The sequence below is a fragment of the Anser cygnoides genome, chromosome Z (genome assembly GCF_040182565.1).
Source record: "Anser cygnoides isolate HZ-2024a breed goose chromosome Z, Taihu_goose_T2T_genome, whole genome shotgun sequence".
NCBI classification, from domain to species: domain Eukaryota; kingdom Metazoa; phylum Chordata; class Aves; order Anseriformes; family Anatidae; genus Anser; species Anser cygnoides.
This window is the reverse complement of record NC_089912.1, coordinates 60,755,291-60,776,129: the sequence shown is the minus strand read 5'-3', so window position 1 is coordinate 60,776,129 and position 20,839 is coordinate 60,755,291. Positions and strand designations below refer to the sequence as shown.

Sequence of the window (20,839 nt, the reverse complement as noted above, 5' to 3'; positions counted from 1 at the left end):
GGGACTACAGCTCCCGGCATGCCCCGGGGCGGGGCCGAGCGCGGCCGTGAGGCGGGTGAGGTGAGGCGTGAGGAGAGCCCGGGGGGGACGGGTGTGAGGAGGGAAGGAGGCGAGGGAAGGAGGCGAGGCGGAGCGGGCTGCGAGGCGTCCTGGCAGCTCCGGATCCCCGTGTGGTGAGCTCCGTGACGAGGGGGACACCCGACCTGTGGTGACAACGGGTTTGGTGGCAGCGAGGTGCGGGCTGGGCGCTGGAATTGATGCGAAAGTCCCACCCCGAGCCCCGGTCATCAGGAGTCCGGGCTGGGAAACGGTTGTATGATGTCGTTTTAATAAACGACTGGCTTCGTTTCTGAATTGGAATACGATGGCCAAGAAGTTCATCTGATAGGAACGCTCAAGGTTTATTAAAGCCTTCGGAAAGAATAGACAAGCGAGCCCTTACTGCCCTTCAGGGAATGCTTTTATTGCATGCCAACAAGTTGCTTTTACGTTTTTGCAGATAAATGGACTATAAGAAAATCACGGATGAAATTTCAGAAAAAATCTTATCGTACAGCCAGGATACTTCAGGATGGAGGGTGATAAAAGTTTCGGTAAGTGAATACTAGTTAATACTGTTTATGAAGTTATCCTTATTAAACACATTTTGTTGCAGAAAGTGTTTAAAACTTTGTTTTGCTTTAAAAAACTAGCAACTGATGGAAGGTAGTCTACTAACTTTTTATTTTCTTTTTCTCATTTTGAGAAAAATGTTACAGTTTCTTCAAAGCCTTCAAAAGAGTATGCGGGAAATATGTAAGTATTTGCATTTTGTTTGTCATTGTAACGAACGCCAACATCTGTCTCGAGCAGTGACGCCCAGATCTAAACAGTGACACCCAAGATCTAAATGGAAAAACTGATCGTGTTCTGTCCCTCAGGGATGTGTTTAGTCTTGTTAACTGCAGAGATTTTGCACTATAGTTGCCCTGAGTCAGCAGTAGCGCTGGAATAGAAGAGATGCATTTCCCAAACGATTTTAAATGTGCTATGGAAATTAAATATTCTATAGCAGTAATTAATATAGGATAAGTAGACACCTATTACTACCTTTTAGCCTGAAGTTGGAAGCTGTTCCTGGTGGAATATCCTGTTCATGCCGTTATACCTATCAGCAGGAGTTCCCTTTTCTCATCTTCACACTCGTGAAATCACTGATACACATGTAAACACACTAAAGCTCTCACGCTGCTTTACCTGTGCCTTTTTCTTTCTGGCACTTGAAAAGGAGTTTGCTGTACTGGGAAGAAGAGGGTCTTTTAGTCTCTGAAGCAGCAGCAGCATCTGTCCATCCTTCTTTTGAGCTATGACTTCAGTGCTGTTGTTGAGCTGGATTTGGCCCAGAGGGTGGAATTAGGGGAGGTGGAGTAACCTGATCATATAACTTGCTGACGCTGATGGAGTAGACTGTGCTTTTTTACATTCATCCTTTCTGCTTCCTTACCCCTCTCCAAGCTCTGCAGTCCTTCCCATTTATGCTGGCTGTGGCACTCAACTGATGGCTGAGACAGATCATTGAAACAGGGAGAAAAGAAATCTCACTGAAGAGAAGCATGCGAAAGGGGAGTAAAAGGACACTTACGGTGTGTCCTTAGCTTTTTTTTTAATGCCTAATGGGTATTAAATTATATTAAATGTCAGTTTAGACAAAGAAGCAGTAGGGACAATATGAATCCAATTATTTTTATTCAAATTTGTAAGTTCTCAGTATGATGAGATGTTTCTGATTAATGGCATTCTAAATCCAAAGATTGTGCTTGGCTTTTTAACTCCTTCTGAAGCATAGAAGGTATTCACTAGAGAATGCAATGCTGTATTAATAGTATTACAAAAGAATTACATTATAGTATTATAATGGAAAGTAATATGTCATTAGAGTATCTTAAGAGTACTATTATCTTAATAAGAAATTGAATAGTTTGGAAGTGGCATTATTCTTGTGTTTCAGATCTTATTCCAGTGCAGGTGGATGTGAAGGACTGAGAATATGGTAGCTTGGAACTCAGAAGGATGCGCCTGACTTGTATCTTTCGGATGAAAAAGGCATCCTGCAGTCCCAATCAGGCATGTAGGCAGGCAGGAGAAGCAGCGTGGTATGCTTTCTGCCACTCGGGCAGGGAGCCAGGATCTCTTCCGTTTATTTTCGTAAATATCTTTGTCACGTTAACAAGCTGTATTGATCTCTGGCATGTCCTTTTAGGAAGGAATACCAGCTGTTTCTAGAAGCAAAAATAGAGCTGTTCCCATTTCCAGTTTGACATTCAATATTTATTAACCGCGTATCACAAATGCCAGTTTCTTTTCTAAGTGGCGGGAGTAGGAACAGTTTGCTTTACTTGCAAAGAGAAGGCAGCATGGAATCTGGTAGCGAAAATGCAGATTCTTGCTTTTCACATGGGTGAAATATTTTCAGCAGAGTTCAGGGTAGCATTAAGGCGACTGCGCAAGGGTGAATGGGGTCTCTCTTGATGTTTTGTCTCCTTTGTCTCCTAATCAAACTTTGTAGTTGTTTGATTAACGACTACAGAGCTTAGGAGAGAAGATATTACAGGATGCAGGCGAGAGTTGCTTAGGATACCGGTAAACATCAATTCCTGGCAGCTATGGAAATAAAGGGTGTATTCAAATACTAAATACGATTTCAACTGGCCCCGCCATGGTTTACATTCCCTGTTTTTGAGTAGACATTAAAATGTTTTCCATCCCCGTCAGACCTGTTGTAGTTAGCGGAGAGGCAAGTTTCCGCAGCAGTCCTTCACACCCACGCTGTGCACTCGCTTCACCGAGGCAGTAAGTGGTGCTGAAATGTCCGTTCGTTCTTTCTCGCTTCCAGTCGTGTGTTGTCAGGGGCCGCAAATCTGATAACCGCGTTTCTTAAACTCTTTGCCAGCAGTATCCTTTGAGCTCCTTTGTCTCTGTGCAGCATCCTTAACCTTTGCGCTCGATTGCTGTCTGTTAGTGATTATCAGAGTGATTCACCGTTTCCCAGAAACCAGGTGTGTGAACTACCCGTGCTAGGGAGCGTTTCCCAGCATTAGAGGAGTTTCCTATTTCCTTGTAAGAGGCCGCTCTTCCCCGCTCCGAACTTTCCCTTGAACTTCCCAGAGTACTAGGAACAAAAGCTGGAGAAACACCAGTGTACTGGTTCATAAGCAGTAAGATTTGCAGTATCAAAACGGTTTGAAAGTATTTATGTAGAAAAATATAAATTAATAGATAAATCACATTTAAATTAGCATGTTCTTACCTAATAGCTGACAATAAATGATGCATTTGAGATGTGTGATATTAATTTGAGATGTGTGGTATTAAGAATGTGATGGTCTCAAAAATCAGCTACAAATAATAATAATCTTTTTACTACTTGCATTTTAATCAAGCGCAATCACGTTTGTTGTCTTTACCCTCATTATAGGCTGGTGTTCCCACCTTCTAGACGTTTATTATTGTGTAACCTATTTTTCTAATAAATGTGAATTTAAAAACCTGTTTTTTTTTGTTTTGTTTTTGTTTGTTTTACGAAATGTAGATACCGTGGAGAAGGGATAATTGAGGAAGTCCCTAGTAAAATTATTCCTTTTATGTATCTTCCTGAATATCGAAACAAATGGGACAAAGCATTAAAATCTTACAGTCTGTTAGAAAGCGTTGACCAGGTAATGCAATTGTTTAAAATACACAGCTTTTATTTTAACTATTTTTGCCTGAATTGTGGTGACTAAAAAGATCTCTTTTGGGATGAAGAAAGCTCTTAATATGAAATCCGTTCTGAGTTGGTCAGAACTTTTTCTAAACCTGCTGCTTATGTGAAATGGATGTGTACATCGCTCCCCTTAAGATTTAAATATTTATTATGAAGTAAGAGGCCAAGAATTAAGCGGATGGAAAACATCAGAAGTCTCCACCAAGAGCAGGGTGAGACAGAATCATAACAAAATTTAGGGAACGCTTCTCTCTAAGCATAGTTTACACAGATTTAAAAGAAACAAAACAACAAAAAAACAACTAAAACTCAAAAACCTCTTCTGGCCACTGTACAAGCTAGTGTGCTTCTCAGGTAGCACACAGAAATTTGGGAAGGGGTGTAAAATAGGGGGATTTAAAAGGTAGGTTACAGTTACTTACATGCTGCTGTAGGAAGTATGAATGAAATCACACCAGGGAATCTGCAAATCAAATCCTTAATTTATGCTAGCGGTAACAGAAATTATCAGAAAGCATTTCTTGGATTTGACTGGGTGCTGTGCTTATTTGGGTACACGAGTTGAGGGCAGAACGTAATGATGCTGTACTAGTGCTGCGAACTCCTCTGTGTTCTGAATTCCAGTTGTCTGGGGCTTTGTCCCAAGCACTCTGGAAACCAGGAGCTTGAAATTCCTCTGGAAAATCTCAGTTCTGTACTAGGGGACCTCTGTAACAACTTGAGAGAGATGGCCCTGCGCATCACGGAGGGTTCTCGCGGCCGATGAATGAATGACTCGAGTACATGAAAGTACTCACTAAGCTGAACAAAAACATTTTAGCTTTTATCTAACCCCACTTCCCTCTGCCTGTATCTGCCGGAGCTGATCAGGATTGGGATGCAGTGATACAGCCATCCGTTCTCCTTCGCTTTTTTCTTTGGAACTGCATTACTGGCTTACCTTACCAAATAAATTACACCTTAAAATGCATTGTACCATCTAGCACGTGTATTTTAATGCAAATAGGTATGCTAGCTCCACAGATACTAAACGTGCATGTTTTGAGTTTTTCACGCAGTGATTTTCCTGCTCAGATCCAGGCCTCAAGGACGGGTAGCGAATCCCCCCACCTCTTCTTACTGGAAGATCCCTTTTGGGGCTGTGGTGTTAGTTCACCGTTAACTAGCTAGAACTGCCTGCTTACACTAACAAGTAGAAATACATTTTTGCCATCCTCTCATTATTCATGTAATGCTTGTCAATCGAATAAAGCTTAGCTTTTTACGTATTAACGCACACAAAAAATTACATGTACTTACTTTTAGGACACGGGTATATACCACAGCGTAACGCACAGTTACGGCATGGGCCTGATTTCATCGAGAGATTTTGTTGACCTGCTGCATGTCAAAGCCTACCCTGGCGGTATCCTTACAACTAACTGTGAGTTACGTGGGACTGCTGCGTGTTTACGGATTTTGGCTGCATTTTGGAAAACCTCCTGTGAATTGCTAAGTCTAATCACAGTATACGTACTGCTCGCATATGGTCTTACTGATGGTAACAGTTCCCTCTCGTTTGTTCCAAAACGGTGTTTCCTTAATACTGAAACTATTCACAGAATCTCCTGAGCTGGAATAGACCCAGGAGGATCATCAAGTCCAACTCCTGACTCTGCCCAGGGCAAGCTAGGAGTTAAACCATTTATTATATAGCTAAAGGCGTTGAGTACTTGACAGCCCTCTCAGTGAGGAACTGTTTCCTGATCTGGAAGTCCAACCTGGACTTTCCCCGATGCAGCTTTAAGCTGTTTTCTTGCGGTCACCAGAGAGCTCAGCACCGCCCTCTCTGCTCCCCGCTCACAAGGAAGCTGTGGCTGGTGAGGAGGTCACCTCTCCTCCAGGATGAACAAACCTGGTGGCCTCAGCTGCTCCTCGCAACTCCTCCTCACATGCCCTCTAGTCCTTTCACTGTCTCTGTTGCCCTCCTGCCTTAAAAAAAAAATAGTAGCAGTAACGAGAAAGAATTTATTTCAATATAGAAGTTCAGTCTTTGTTAAACTCTTTTCTGTACTTGGGGGTCTTCCTGACCAAATACTACTTGCCTAATACAGAATTCTCAGACTGAACTTTGCTAATTCGTTCTGTAGTTGATCCTGAGTTTAGCTTTGTATACATATACAAAATGTAAAATGATTGATATTACACGATAAACAAGGAAATTATCTCACTTATTTCTGTGCTGAGCTTTTCCTTTTGTGGGAGGTCTTAGAACATGGCAGAAAACGCCCTTATTCATCTTGGATCTTTAGTGACCTACGACCATTTTTCAAGCCATGTCACAATACTTTATTACGCAAAACTAATGGAGAGTTAAACAAAACAACCCCTCCTAACTACTACTATTAGCTAAACAAAACAACCCCTCCCAACTACTACTGTGCATGTACGCAGCCAACAGTTTCCTCGTCTTCTTTGCAACTGCGTTAACTAATTAAAGACATCTGCTAACAAACTGACTACTTTGCCCTGAACTAAACCACAATTCAACACTTAAGTATGTGTAATCACGTCTCAAGGATAATCCTGCTGGTTACGCTTGCCCAAACATCCACGGAGATTTCGATGCATATTGAATTACTTGCACAAATATTTGATGTCCTTTAGGTATCTCGCTTACAGAATAAAACGATTAAACACATCAGTGAGCATATTGTGGGATCTTGCGCTATCCCATAGCGGTGGGAGTTGTTTGATGTTTCCAGAAGTTATTTTTGAGTCTTATGATTCACACGTATAAAAATAGGTTAATTTGCCTTTTTTTTTTTTTTTTTTTTGTGTGTGTGGCAACTTGTAGCTATCAGTGTGGAATATTCCAACTGCCCTCCAACTCCCTCTTGTGTCCGAGGCCGTAACAATCCCTGTGGGTACGTGTGTTCTCCCTTGCCTGAGTAAGTATTTAAGTGGCATCTTCAGTTACTCAGTTGTCCTCTAAATACAAAGCTTAAATCTACTGAACCCAAACAGCTTTATTTATTTATTTATTTATTTATTATTATTATTATTTAGACGGTTTTATTTTGGGCAAACTTTTAGATTTTTGTGCAGATCAGTTTCGTGACTCACGCTACCTCCTGAAACAACTGAGGGAACCTCGTTAGACTCGATAGCTGAATTTAATCTTCTAGGACCATTCGTGTATCCTCCGTTTCTTATAGGAGTAATTTCAACAGAGACTGACTGTAACTTGTAAACATTCGCACAGCTCAGTAAGTTTCAGAGCAGCAGTAACAACTGTTAACTGAAGGATTTCGCTCCCTTCATCACAGGAATCCAGAGCACTCTAAGCTAGTCGTATTTATTCAGCCAGAACTAGGAGGAATGCTTCCTTGCTCTGTGGTGGAGACAGCGTTACCTACGACTCTCATAAACTTAATCACTGAAACAAGGGCTGGACTGAAAAGCTTTAAAGACCGTAATTAAACGGAAGTGGAAAATAATATGTGCTTAAGTCATGTGCATTTTTTACTTCGATTCATATTTAAAATGGAAGGTGAAGTTTATTTTAATGGTTTATGTGGAAACGTGTAAAGCTCAACTTCTCTGTTAAAATAGTGAATGCTAGTTTTCTCTGCTTTTGGGGAATGGTGCAAGAATCTACCCTGAAGTGCCATCGAAGTAGACGATGTAGCTTTCACTGTTATCAGGCGATGTCTTGTAATATTTTTGCACTTCTGTTTGCAGTCACATGAAAACTTGGTGATGTAAATTACAGCAATGTTAAAATGCCAAATGTCAAATATTTTGCTATAGCTTTGAACACTTTGATAAATTCTTACCTCAATTACGCACTCCTGACTGAAACAAGCGAAGATCTTGTGTACTAGAGACTTTAAACATGTTTATTAAGTGTGCAAGTGTAATTAACAACTATATCACTGTTTTGGAATTAAATATTTGAAGGAAAGACTGATGAATATGATTATACAGCATCTCATTAAAAGCTGCTCTTTATACTCACTCAGAGTTGTCTGTCATCCTCTGAATCCCGAGCTCCAAAACCCACCGTGAGTTTTTGAATGCTGCCTGAAGTCCAGGAATGAGCTGGTTTATGTGGAAGTAGCATTTCCCGTTACTCCTGTAGATTTTCCAGTACTTCTACATAAGCTTAAATGGCAGGAAAGGGTGGCAGCTAGGACAAGAGCAATTTCTTTTACAAATCATCACAGAAGCAGCGGTGCAAATTAAAAGAAGAGTGTGAACATAGCTTTCATCTTCACTGCGTGGTCTCCTCCTGAGTTGTTAGAAAAAATTAATAGCGTGCATAATACAAATCACTGACAAGTAAATTCAAAATTTCTCCCTCTGGTCAGCGTGTTAAGGTATTGATAGTGAATATTAAAATAAGTTAGCATAAAGTAACATCTTAGGACAATTTGAGATTCATCATATAAATGAACAGAGAAGAAAAATAAGACTAACTACTACTTAAGCAGTCAGCAGCAGGTTTTATGTCAAAATACATTTTTAATACTCACATCTTTACAGTAACTAAAGTGCCTTCCAGTGCTGAATCCTACAGCGTTACTATTATGAAAAATGTTTCACTGTGGCTTAAAATACCTTAGCAAACTGTTAGACTGTGAGGAACTCGACGCCGCATTCTTTCTTCCTCTATTTGTTTTAGGCCTTTCTGGAGGTTTCTCTATACAAGATTTGGACACAGGTTCCCGACTCTTCCATTCAGCTAGTAGTTCTTCTTGCACATCCGTAGGCAGTTCATAAAAAGTCTTTGGATCGACACTAGGAGGAAGGACAATTCCTACTTTCTTGCTGTCGTTTTTACCCTCGGAAGTTATTTCAAAGGCCTGCTCATCTTCATCCAAGGCAGGGACACGCGGAACAGTTTGGCTGGCAGCAGCTTCGACAACTGACAAGTCCCTGAAGCTGTGAGAGTCAGCAGGGTTTTCTTCCATACTGCTGCCTGTGAGCACGCTTCGAGGATACTCGACAGAGCACCTGGTGCTGGAGCTGTGTGTCCAAGCTGATTCTGATTCACGAGCTGATGAGAGGTGTGCACTGTACCCTGCAGAGTGCTCATCGCTGTTCAGCCCCTTAGAATTCGGGGAAGCGCTCTGTACCTCCTCTGTAAAACGTACTGGTGGCTGACCCAAGACATTCTCAGCAGAGATCACTTCTCCTGCTTTTTCAGACATAATTTCTTTTTTAATATCCTCTGGAAGTTCCCTGAAGACTTCCTGGTCAATACCACCAGGAGACAAATGACAGGGAAAGTCAGGAATTCTTGCTTTTTTTGTATTGCTTTTCTTTTCCTCTGAAAGTCTCTTCGTTTTTGTAGTGCCAGTTCTGTTCCAGGTCTGGTTCCAAGAAGCACTTCCTTCACCTTGTGAGCCATCTTCCATCTCCTGTGACATAAGACGTACATAAAACCACAAGCCTACTAACCACTGAGCGCTATGTTACTAACGGCAACTCCTTCAAATTATTCCTTAATAGACAGTAATAATAATAATCAGTAATGCTTTTTTCTAATCTTATTTTCAAACACAGATCTAAACAGGTAGATTCAGGTAGGAATCCTTTTCTTAATTTAAAGGAGCAACCCTGAAGCTGTATTTTATTGCTTTATTCCTGAGCAGTCAAGAAACAGATGAGTATCAATATGCAAAATTGCTATGTCAGGACAGAAACAGTAAATTCAGGGCACAATGTCATTTTGAAGTCACTGTTTCTATTATGTATGGAAAACATCTTGTGGAATTACTTCGCAGTGTTTCCATAGTCTGCACAGTCCAGCACGTGTGACTGGGGGCTAGATGCGTTCGATTTCAAGTGGGCATTAAAAGCTCAGCAGAGCAGAAGCTGGTGCTAAAGGCCAACACAGAACCACATCTTTGTTTAATTTCTAGTCTGAACAGGGAGATTTAAGAATGCATAGTAAGTTAAATAATCACTGTGAAAGTATCTTAGTAAAAGCAACAAGGTAAACGATAAGCAACTTCAAGGAGATTTTAATCTAAGATAAAAGTTACAAGTTCTATCCCTGGCTTTATCTTAAATGAAGCTGAGATTATTTCCACCAGAATCTGTCGTACAGGAGTATGAACTCTACAATTTTCAGATGTAAAACATGAAAACGTGCTTCGGTGTAACGATACCTAAGTGGCTTATTGTTTCACAAGTGCTAAATAATGGCACATCTTACTGAAACTAAAAGCAAAAATCAGGAATTGTTTTCAGAAGATGTACATCTGGATTTCTCCCTTAGCGAATTCTGTCCTCTTCAAGTCTAGAGGGCTGATAAGCTACGTGGCTGTTCCACTCAAAACAGATTGCTTAAAACAAATTTCGTGCTATCTAATGAAAGAAAGCAAACGAGTAGCACCTGCTCTGAAGATTCCAAATAAATCTTCATTTTTATTTGATGAATACAATTTATGATCCAAAAACTTCCAAGCAGTTAAAGTTTAAATCTATAACAATAAAGACAGAAATATCTCAGAACTTTCTTATCTGCAAAGATAATTTTTCAGCATCTTTCAGCTTACCTGGACGCTTTTACCAGAGCTTGATGTTGGTGGCATCTGCTTTAGATAAAAACCTATTGATCCTTTCTTGCTGCTAGGAACATCCTTGAGATTAGAGAAGCAAACGCTCAGAAGGGTAAGATGAAATGGTAGGTCTACATTTACCATCTTTCGAAAGAGTTTCATTAGTATAGCAATCAATGGAGATATAATGTTGCTGCTTTCTGAAACAAACAAACAGTAATTGAAAAAAAAAAAGCTATGTATATAATCAAAAGTAGGTGACTGAAGATTGATTTAAATAGCAAAGTACAAGGCAATGTACGAGGCACTTCCAACTTTATATTGTGAACTTTCACCATTTTGCATGTACAGGAACAGAGACATCAATGACAATCTAAAAAGCTTAATACACGCTGCTATTCGTAGTATATAACTCCATAAATCCACTAAGGAAACCTTTATTCATCTCAAAAGATGAATTCCTGAAGTGTCAGGCTCTAAACACTGCTATAGGCTTCCAAAATTATTCATCAATATAGTCATTAAGATGTTTGTTCTGCCCTGTCAGGTATGCCACGAACTGAATTAAAAAGTTCAGGGAAATAAATTATAAATAAATTCAGGGAATAGCAATTCTGCATGCTAACGCAGCAGCGATTCAGATTTATTTCCTCTTCCTCAGTTCGGAATGAAGCGTCAAATGCATGTTATTAATTTTCTGAGATAGAGCAAAAAGGCATTTTATTACAAAATAAAATAAATAAATAAATAAGCCATTCATCTAAGAACACAATTCAAATCCATAAACCAAGCAGATTATTAATCCAGGAGGCAGACCTCCCCCAGCCCAGGACGTTTACTGCCACGAATCCAGCCAGGCCGGGTTAGAACTTGGCAGTACCCTAGATATTATCCCTGAAGTGAAGTTCTACACGTCTTTAACATATCTCACCACGATACATCCACGACAAGTAATGGAAAAGCTTGTAAGTATTAAATATAGGGAATATCATCATGAAATAAAGTAATTGAGTTTAGCAGAAAAAACAGACCAGGTATCTCAGTTTTTTCTTCTTAATCCAGTTAGCACTAGCCACTCTGACAGTCAAAAAGCACCAGACTAGCTCTTTTCAAAACATTTTTTAACTCCTGGGTTTGTTCTAATACGCATCTTCTGACTGTAGCATCAGTCAGCTAACATTTAATATCTTTGGACAACATACAGTGCTCAGAGAAGTTAAGGACCAATTTTGTGCTGCTACCATTTTCAAAAATTCTAAGCGTTGCCACTTTCAAAAATTCTAAGCGCACCTTTTCCGAATTTCTGAACGAGATGAGGTGGAATGGCACACTGACGGCTTTCCCGATTAAACCACCTATCGGTCGCAGAGAAGTGGCGGATAGTCAGTCGCACGGTGTGTGGCTGTCTTCCATCTTTGGATACCCTGCGGAACATGAATGTGTGCAAAGTGATAAGCTCTCCCAACTCCCTATTTTCCTCCGCTGATTACGTGGGGAACTTTAGGTCCTACCTGCTTCTCTTAATTACCCACAAGTTAGAATTCCAAAACCGTGTGAGTACTGTCTCTGCGAGTCTTAAAAAAAGACTCAAAAAAAAAAATGTGAAAATTAAGTGGGTTAGTCTGCAATACTGCCACATTTCAGCATTTAATACATTTAAATACATTTAGCGTAGTCTTTGCAGTTCCACACTACGTAATCCTCAGCTTCTAGTTTTTAGCTTTTCAAGAAGACTTCCCCAATTCAGGGGCAAAAAAAAATAGCTAGCTTTTGGAAGAAAGGGAAGAAACGAAGTATGATGTACTCATTTCTCTTTCCCCCTCCAAAAGCCATGGAGGTATTTTCCCTACAAAATAAATAAATAAATAAATAAAAAGATAACAAGATAGGACACAGTAATTAAAAACTCTAAAGACAGAGACTGTTCTGAGAAACATCTAAGATGCAGAGAAAAGATTCCCTGTCCAGAATGCTAATGTAACTAAATTTGCTGTGTCTGTTGTGAGACTTGCATAGATGTAGGGGGAAAAAAAGCTTTCATGACTTACAGATTATTTTAAGGCTTAGAGAGGCATGGGGAGAATAGGAAAACTATTTCTCAAGAAAAAATATCGAAAGCAACTGCGGGACACAAGGGGTTTTAAAAGTCAGAAGAAATCAAAGCATAGCAGAAGAGAAACAATCCAGTGTTGTAAGGCTATTTATCCTTGTAATTAACTGGTTTTAAACAGTTACAGGATAAAAAGGGAGGATAGGAAAGTCATAGTAGTTAAGAAATGAGTAGTGGAATCCACCTGCTATGCTGTTTTGCCTTTTCAAATATTTTGGGTTTGGATAGTGCCTGGATTCTTGAGGCAAAGGAAGGGGAAGAAGTGAAACTATTCTTTCAGTCCAACAGAAGAGTAAGTTGTGGAGTAGGAGACAAATATAAACAGTGATAACCAAGGGTCTGAAAGTAGCAACAGACACTCACCTACAGAAAGCGAAAGAAAAACCAGGGATCTTCACAGGAAATGAGAGACATTAGTGACGACGCAGTAAGAACTGCAGTGCCCGACCGCAGCAACAGAGAACAATCAGCAAGCGGAACGATGCGGAGACCTTTGTCAGAAAAGCTGGACGGCAACGGAAGGGCTGGCAGCCAGCTCGGGGGGAGGTAGGGGTGAGCCAAAAGACCAGGGGGAGAGAGGAAAATACAGAAAGACGATTCATGGATTAAGAAAAAAAAAAAAAAGAAGAAAGAGAAATTGGAAAGGCGGGTGCTGTTCCTAAAAATGCATTTTGCTCGGAGAAGAAATGTCGAGTATGAGACAAACCTAACACATGCTCCGAGTCCCTTCAACTCACAAATTCAGTCATCAGAAAGAGCTACGGAGGGCAGTCACCTGTCTAAGAGGCTACGAAGCAGTTCTTCAATTTTCTCTTTAACTTCCACTTCTGAGGAACATTTTTTAAAGGAATCTTCATCACTAAAGGACTGAAAAAACACAATAATCCCTTCAATTTTATATTCATTTCAAAATTCTGAAGAGGAAAAAAAAAAAACCACACCATAGTTCTGTAGAATTGCCTCCAAGATAACTGTGACAGAGCTCAACTGAATTTCAGAACTATATTTTATTATGCGTTATGCTAGGGAACGCATACGAAAATGCAGGAATTGTTATATAAAGTTAGCAAAATAATTGGAGTAATTTCAGTTAGCTAGCCCAGCTAAGCCTTACAGAACTCAAAGCAATTTTTTTTGCTCTCTGCTAAGTATCTCAGAACAATACTTGTACCTGAGGAGGGCCTGAGGGAGTCACAGGGGAGTCATCTTCTCCGTAGCTGAGTTTTTGGATGCGCTGAGCAGCGGAAGCCCCTAGTTCCTTCTCTAACACAGCAGATGGAAACGCCTGGAGATCACACACACTTCTAACACCCAGCGTTTCGAGACGCTTGGCGGTTTTGTAGCCAATGCCTAAGTAAAATGTGTATTAAAAATACATAGAAAAAAATGAAAATCAAAAAATATACACACGTATTCACACGCTTTCACTTTTCTGTGAATGTTTGTATGTACGCAATAAAAATATTGCCCACCCACGTAGAAATCAGCGCTGACAGTTACTTTCGCTAATGCAGTGAAGGCTTCTCAGCAACATTTTTGGTGAGAAGCTCTGGACACCCGTCCCTGGAAGTGTTCAAGGCCAGGCCGGATGGGGCTTGGAGCAACCTGGTCTAGCGGGAGGTGCCCCTGCCCACGGCGGGGGGCTGGAACTGGGGGATCTTTAAGGTCCCTTCCAAGCCCAACCATTCTATGATTCCATGAGTTTCCATTCCAGTTTTAGGATCTGTCATTAGAAAAGCCATACTGGGACAAAGCAAAGGTCCTGCTGTGCCTGTAGCCTGCAACAATGCTTGCTGGCCAACAACATAGCGGCAGCGTAGAATAATTAGGCAGAGGACTTCCCCAGAATATTCGACCAGGCTCCAAGAGACTGTTTAAATAACTCTCAATAGGTTCCCAGACAGAAAATTAAAGGCAAACAAACAAACAAAAAAACACAACCAAAAAAACTTTTGCATGTAAAACCTAGCGTCAGTCAACGTTCAAGCTTCGGTAAACTAGGATTTAAGTATTTTGAAGGTATCTTGTAAAGCGCAGCAACACATTCATGTCACAATCAAAAACGAAGAAGACCAAAGTCGTTTTGTTCCTTCTGCTAAACAAAACAGCTTATTAAAAAAAAAAAAAAAAGCACCCTAAACATACACCTCTACATCCCCCTGCCCACTTAGAGGAGATAGATTTAAAATTATTCCATTTATCATCTTTGCATTACTTTTTCTTATTATTTTAAGGGCTGTCAATATGCTCGCCACCTATAGCACCACACTTACCAGGCACTTTTTGGATGTGATCAAGGTTGCGCATCAGATCTTGACAGCTTTCAGGCAGCAGAACTGTTTGCTGGTTTGGTTTGAAGGTCCCAGACACCAGCTTAGACAGTAACTTGTTACAGGCCACTCCTGCGCAGCCTGTGAGGCCGAGTCGAGCGTGCATGGCTTCCCTGAACTCTTCTGCGATCTGCGATCCAATAACCAGTCTTACGTGCGTTGTATCACGTAAATCGATAGCTGCAAAAGGCAAGCAAGCTGCGTTCAGTGTCTAAACGGTCCCTTAGTTGGTTCTCTAATAAGATTTGGGCATTTTTTACATTCTGTTACAGCTGTACAAGTGCTATCACTATGATTTCAGCATCCAAGTTTAACCACACTCCTCCCCAAAGTCCCGGTAAAAGACGTTGCCACTGTCTAAACCAAGAGCATGCGGTCAAGGATAAAGAATGTTAAGGGAGCATTTTAGACATTAAATACAATATATTAATAGGTGCAAAAGTATTTAACGTTGCAGATTCTTGTATCAATGTAATAAAATGAGAGATTTCAGAATCTTTGATTTAGAGGGCTGCCCTGACTTCGCTAAGAATAGCTTCAAGAACAAGAAAAAAAAAACAATATAAGGAAAATCAGTTCTTTATAATGATTGTACGTGCTTCTCTGCCGCGGAGATTTATTTTATGTACAGTCTAATTGGCACACCGATTCACACTTGTGATATGTCAACTCTCAAATACAAAGCGCAGAGCAAGACACTTTTCCAGCTGCTCAGCTTTGGACAATACTTAGAGGCAGAAAGATTCTTTTCCCGAATGTCACAAACGTTGTATTTTTCAGCATGCAGAACGTTATACTCACCTTGGTTGTTGTACACGTGGCCAGACACACACACTCTGGAACATCCACTTTGTTGTAGCTGGCTTAGCCTTTTCTCGACAATCTCTGTGATATCTACAAAATTTTCGTCAAACCCGAGCCTTTCCACTAGAGGACAAAATTCTTCCAACAATCCTAGGAGGAAGAGATACCCAAATTTAACATACAGAATGCTTGCAAGAAGACAGACCCCATTCTCTTCTGGACAATAAGGCACTGAATATACATTTATTTATCTATGTATTTACTGAATAAATGAAGAGCAGGTGAAGAAGAAAAATATTTCTCCATCCCACAATTGTCTCCGTCACCTGCTTTTCTTCTCCTCAAATTTCTTTCCTCATTTCTTTACAAAATGATAGCTCTTAACCTCTGCAGTACCTTCTTCAAAGAAAATCTGCTTCTCAGTCAGACTGGCTTTCACATTTATCACTATTTCACCTGTTAAAGCTGCTAGTAATAAAAAGCAGTAATAAGTGACAACGCAGACATACCATATAATTAAGAGATTCTGAAGAAGTTTACCAACTTGAAGGTTTCAGGATTCCGTTCTCCATCATTTTACATTCGGAAATATGTTAATGAAATCAGTATTTAAGTAAGAAAAAATGTTCCTCAAGAACTACACGGCTATAAACCCAATGCAGCATACAGATCCCATAAAACATCAGTATGATATAATGCCTGACCCAGACTGCAACCAAGTTTAGCATCTTATTTTATGAAATATTGACATTGATGACCATAATTATCACCATAGTAGGAGGCTCAAGAACTTTTAGAGCAGCATATAGCGGTAATATTGCATACATGTGCATGCGCACACAGGATTTAACCGGATGTGTTTGTCCTGTACCGAAAAATTGTTAATTTTGTACCTGTAACCTTGTATGACATTTCCCTGTATGGAGTTAGATCTTCTCCGTTAACCAGTATCAGCTGAGGACACTTTTCTTTAGCATCTTTCACAGACATCAGTTTCTTAACTCCAAGTCTTCTGGCTTCATAGTTAGAGGTTACTACTAGGGATTTCTGCTGCACACCTGAAAATAAGGGTTAAATGTTTTTCAAAGTCTCGGTTTCTTGGTACTTCACAGAAGGCCGGAGTACTTTCATGCCACTGCGAAGACTACAAAGCACAGATTTTGATCAGAACACGACATTATAGAATAAGCAAACAATCCCAAAAGTTTTACTTCACTAGACTGCAAGGACAGATCTGTTGATTTAGATTAGCAGCTGGTAAGAACATGTTAAAACCTCACGTTTTCCTCTTACCCTTGTCCCTTTTCAGGCAATTTTACCCATGAAAGTGACCTTTATGTATGAGTTAATTTAAGATGTGCACCCTCCACCGATCGTAGCCATTACTGACTGCCTTGCATTCAGGCTCAGCTTCTGGATGGAATAAAGCGTGCTTTGAGCATGACTGTGTCAAACGGCTCACCCGTGGAGCTCAGCCCTCTCTGTGCCCACATGCGTTATGAACCAGCCTCAATCCCCAGAACTGTTCGGACGTGTTGGCGAGTGCCCACGCTTGCGCTCCCGAGGATTTATTAATCTCGTAGTCACCCGGCTGCACGGAGCCGAGCCCGCACCTTGCTCACTGCGGATGTGGTTACAGCTGCTGGGTGACTGCCTGCGTGTCACCGTGCAGCCCTACCTCCTCGGTTTGTCCTGCCTGAACGCAGACATTCCCCAGATTAATCAGCAGCAAAGTAACTCCTACCTAGAGGCTTGTCTCTTAGCTCAGGATTACGGACCATCTCTACTTGGGCATAGAAGCAGTCCAAGTCCACGTGCACAACTACTCTGCACGCCGCGTTTCTTGCTGGTGCCCACTTGCCGTGGCCTGCTGCAAGGAGAGTAAACAAACAGATTAAATATTACTAGCCGCCTTCAACGCGATGAAAGGTTTTAGATCAGTTTATGCTACTAAACATATGACGAGAATATAAAATCGATGAGATTTATATTAATTCTAGCACCGTGTTAACTCTGGGGTCAGTTAGGAGGGTAAGTCATCCACAGCAGCTCAGCTTACTGCTGGGCGTCTTCCTGTTTTCAGGTGGCCACTTGGATTTCTTTTTTCACTGGACTACATTAGTACATAGTTTAAGCGATGCAGTAGCTGTTCCCAGTGGAATATTGAAGTTATTTTGGTATATTTCTGTCAAGTCATCTGCCTTTAGCTCAGTTCTAAGCACAGTAGCAGTGACTCCAAACCCTTGTGGAGAGTAACCCTTGTCAGTTCCACAAAATTTGGGGTTAAGGATGAGGCTAAGCGAGCTGTTCCGAGAAGCCTGGGGGACTCGGACGTTGAAGCCTTTCCAGGGGAAGGCAAAGAGGGAGGCAAATCTCCACCTGACAGGCAGCAAGCCCAAAGCCGCCGGGTTAATCAGTCCCTCAGGCGGTCCGTCAACCAATTAATCAATCGATCAGCCAACTAATCAATCGAACAGTCAATCAGCCAACCCATCAGTCAATTAATCAATCCATCGGTCAATCAGTCGAGCAATTAGTCAATCAGACCGCGCCAGCCCCTCACGCCACCTCACACCGCCCCCCCTCAGCCCCCGCTCCGGGCCCCCTCTCACTCGGGGCGGGCGGAGCGGCCTCGCGGCCCGGCTGCGGGCACCGCCACTCTTCCTCCTCCTCCTCCTCCTCCTCCTCCTTCTCCTCGTCGCCCTGCCCGGCCCCGCCGCCGCCCCGGGGCCGCGCCATGGCCCGGCGGCTCCGCGCAGGCCCTAGAAGCGGCCGGGCGGCGCTCAGCGGCGGCGGCCCCGTCCCGCGGAGCCGGAGCAGGCGGCGGTGCCCGCGCGGGGGCGGGGAGGGCGGCGGCGGCTCCCTGGGCTCGGCTCCCGGCCCGCTCCCGGCGCTGCCCGCGTGAGGGCGGCGCTGTCCGGCCCCCCCCCCCCCCCCCCCCCCCCCTTCACCCCGGGCCGGGCTCCGAGGCCGCGCCCCGCCCGCGGGGCCGCTCCCACCGCCCGCGGGGCCCGGCCGCGGAAGCGGGCGCCGGGCGAGCGCCCCGCCGGCTGCGCGCGCAGCCCGCGCTCCTGGCGCCCAGCAGCCGCCGCCGCCATCGCCAGGGGGTCCCGGCCCCGCTCCCGGCACCGGCCCCGGACCCGCTCCCGGTCCCGGTTCCGGTCCCGGTCCCGGCTCCAGCCGCTGGGCTCCGGGCGAGCCCCGTCCCCCCCGGCCGGGGCCGCGGCGCGGTGCATGGAGCGGCAGGGCAGGATGGACTGCCCCGCGCTGCCCCCCGGCTGGAAGAAGGAGGAGGTGATCCGCAAGTCGGGCCTCAGCGCCGGCAAGAGCGATGTCTACTACTTCAGGTAGGCGCCGGCACCGGGCACCCCCGCGGCTGCAGCACCCCCCACCTCCAACCCCCCCCCGGCCCCGCCACCTGCCGGGGAACCGGGCTCGGGGGGGGCTCGGTCCCTGCCCGCAGCCCCTCAGAGGCCGCCGACCGGGGGGGGTCGGGCCCTGGCCGGGCCCGGAGCGGCGGCTGGAGGCCGGGTTCCCTTCAGAGCAGCCGGCCCCGGGGTTTGGGGCACCTCCCGGGGTTTGTGGGCACCCCCCCGGGCCCGGTGTCCCCTCAGGACCGGCACCGGCCCCTGCCCGAGCCCCTCAGGCTGTCAGCGTGCCAGGAGCCCCTCGCCTCACCCCGACCCTGAGCTGCTGTGGTGCCCAAACTGTGGGGCAGAAGCAGGGGGGAGCCTCCCTCAGCCGCCTGTGGGGAGCAGGAGCCGTAATTTTATTAAAGTTGAACGCGTGCGAGAGCCGCCAGCCTTCCCGCTGCAAGCGCGCCTCGTAGGGAAAGCAGGAGAAGCGCCAGCACCCTCGGTTCGTTCCCCCCTCCCGCCTGCTTTTAGAAATGTTATACGGATAGTTGTTTTCTCGAGGCGGCGATAAAAGAATCAGGTCTGAAAGCGTGCTCTTAGGCCGTGCTCGAGTAGGTCCAGCCCGCTGCAGAGCGGAGGAAACCGCCCTGTGCACAGGCTGGCCTGCTGGCCGCAGCTCCTCTATTTATAGCTCGGTGAGCATCTGACGAACCGCACCTGAAACCTCTCGCTAACGCTGCTGCCTCTGAGCAGCCTCAGCAGTCTCCTTTTGTTGCAGTGAATGGACTCGAGGCTTCCTCCGGCCAGCTGGAGGAGGGAGAAGGCAGCCTTGCTCCCTCGCGCATCCCGGCTGATGGAGAAGTCGGCTCCTGCCAGTGCCGAGGGTGGCATCACTTGACCCATCACGTGTTGCTGCGAAACACCGTGAAATGTCCGACAGAGGCGTCCCCGCGTGCGGAGGAGGAGTAGTGCTTTTCCTCGAGCCCTTTGAACAAATCCAGCCGAGAACTTTTTAAAGCAAATTCTGCCGTCTCGCTGCCTTTGTCTTCCGGCCTCGCTGTCTGCCTCTCTGCGTCTGCTTGGCCTTCCTTCGGCGCTGCCTCGTGAAGCCTGGCTCAGAGGTTGAACCCGAGTCCTGCCGCGGGAATCCCGTTTTCTGGATGGCTCCTGGCTTCCTGCAGACCGTTGACCTGAACTCGCTGCGTAGGGCCGCTCTTTCCAGAGTTAAACGGCAGGCTTTTCTCGGGCTGGGCACTCGCTGCTGACTCTGCTAGAGTACATTTAATGTAGAAAGCCCAAATAACTTCAGTTATTTGCTCAAAGTGGGCTGTTGGAAAAACACTTGGCTTCAGTCATGTGTCCGTCCCGCTACAACGCGGGGGTGTCAGTTTTATACGCCCCAGATTCTTGACCAAAATATACGGAAAATACGTCCTGGCAGTTCCAGGTTTTAGTTCTTGCTTCGCAAAGAATGATAATGGAACCTCATTAAGTTCATTAAGGCACTAATGTTAGCTGCTTAGAACTAGTTAGCTGACTAAAAACCTGAGGTTTATGGTTTTATGACTTCTTAAGGCTAGAGGAAAAAAAAAAAGGCACAATAAAAAGGGATTGGACGAAGCTTCATTTACGGTGATGGTCTAAATAATGGCAGTAATTAAGAAGAGCTCTTGCGAGGCTAATACATGTTGCAATCTACCTGATTTGCATTTCGAAACTCGCTTGTTTCGGGACTGCTTTACGGTGCTTTAAGCTGACACGCGTTAGGAAGAGGTGAATCAGTCGCTCGGACAGACTGAAACGCTTTCAGTCGGTTCTGCTCGGATGGTTTTTGCCCCTCGTTCACGTACAGCCTTGAGTCGTACTGACCTTGCCGATTATCATAAAAAAGCTATTAAAGGAGGGGTGTGGTGGAAGTAGCTCACAAGTACTGTGCGAGATCAAAC

The 20,839-nt window shown here is 44.0% G+C and overlaps 3 protein-coding genes and 1 long non-coding RNA gene across 18 annotated transcripts in view; 3 read left to right on the top strand and 1 right to left on the bottom strand.

Moving 5' to 3' along the window:
* Window positions 1-4: 4 nt before the first annotated feature.
* Window positions 5-7,741, top strand: STARD6 (StAR related lipid transfer domain containing 6). 6 transcript variants are annotated; one of them, XM_048079778.2, is made up of 7 exons: window positions 5-60; window positions 500-593; window positions 746-795; window positions 3,569-3,695; window positions 5,048-5,165; window positions 6,579-6,672; window positions 7,051-7,741. In XM_048079778.2, the coding sequence occupies exons 2-7, from the start codon at window positions 504-506 to the stop codon at window positions 7,202-7,204; spliced, it is 633 nt and encodes a 210-aa protein (XP_047935735.1). In that variant the 5' UTR covers window positions 5-60; window positions 500-503; the 3' UTR covers window positions 7,205-7,741. The 6 variants fall into 6 exon arrangements, with proteins under 6 accessions (XP_047935735.1, XP_013050608.2, XP_066845101.1 ...); XM_013195154.3 differs by lacking the exon at window positions 5-60 and adding an exon at window positions 61-173; XM_066989000.1 differs by lacking the exon at window positions 5-60 and adding an exon at window positions 61-173 and having other exon boundaries at window positions 6,830-7,741.
* LOC136789146 (uncharacterized) lies at window positions 802-3,528 on the top strand. The gene is made up of 2 exons (XR_010827968.1): window positions 802-1,622; window positions 1,988-3,528. It is a non-coding gene; the product is annotated as an uncharacterized lncRNA (long non-coding RNA).
* On the bottom strand, window positions 1,707-19,626 carry POLI (DNA polymerase iota). Of its 10 annotated transcripts, XR_010827961.1 has the most exons (13): window positions 18,150-18,450; window positions 17,282-17,407; window positions 16,431-16,595; window positions 15,535-15,687; window positions 14,677-14,913; window positions 13,575-13,753; window positions 13,179-13,270; window positions 11,584-11,717; window positions 10,291-10,493; window positions 8,345-9,147; window positions 7,743-8,015; window positions 5,637-5,713; window positions 1,707-3,161 (listed from the first exon to the last, which is right to left on the bottom strand). XR_010827961.1 is itself a non-coding variant. In XM_013195152.3 (11 exons), the coding sequence occupies exons 2-11, from the start codon at window positions 17,316-17,318 to the stop codon at window positions 7,880-7,882; spliced, it is 2,139 nt and encodes a 712-aa protein (XP_013050606.3). In that variant the 5' UTR covers window positions 17,319-17,407; window positions 19,611-19,626; the 3' UTR covers window positions 7,610-7,879. The 10 variants fall into 10 exon arrangements, 6 of the variants coding, with proteins under 6 accessions (XP_013050606.3, XP_047935727.2, XP_047935729.2 ...); XR_010827962.1 differs by having other exon boundaries at window positions 1,707-5,713; window positions 7,743-7,888; window positions 18,150-18,449; XR_010827963.1 differs by lacking the exon at window positions 5,637-5,713 and having other exon boundaries at window positions 7,743-7,888; window positions 18,150-18,449.
* MBD2 (methyl-CpG binding domain protein 2) overlaps window positions 18,558-20,839 on the top strand; it is a 32,789-nt gene continuing 30,507 nt past the window's right edge. Inside the window, exon 1 of the mRNA XM_066988999.1 lies at window positions 18,558-18,884. Coding sequence (XP_066845100.1) covers window positions 18,772-18,884 — 113 coding nt within the window. The 5' untranslated portion in view covers window positions 18,558-18,771. The remainder of the gene's footprint in view (window positions 18,885-20,839) is intronic.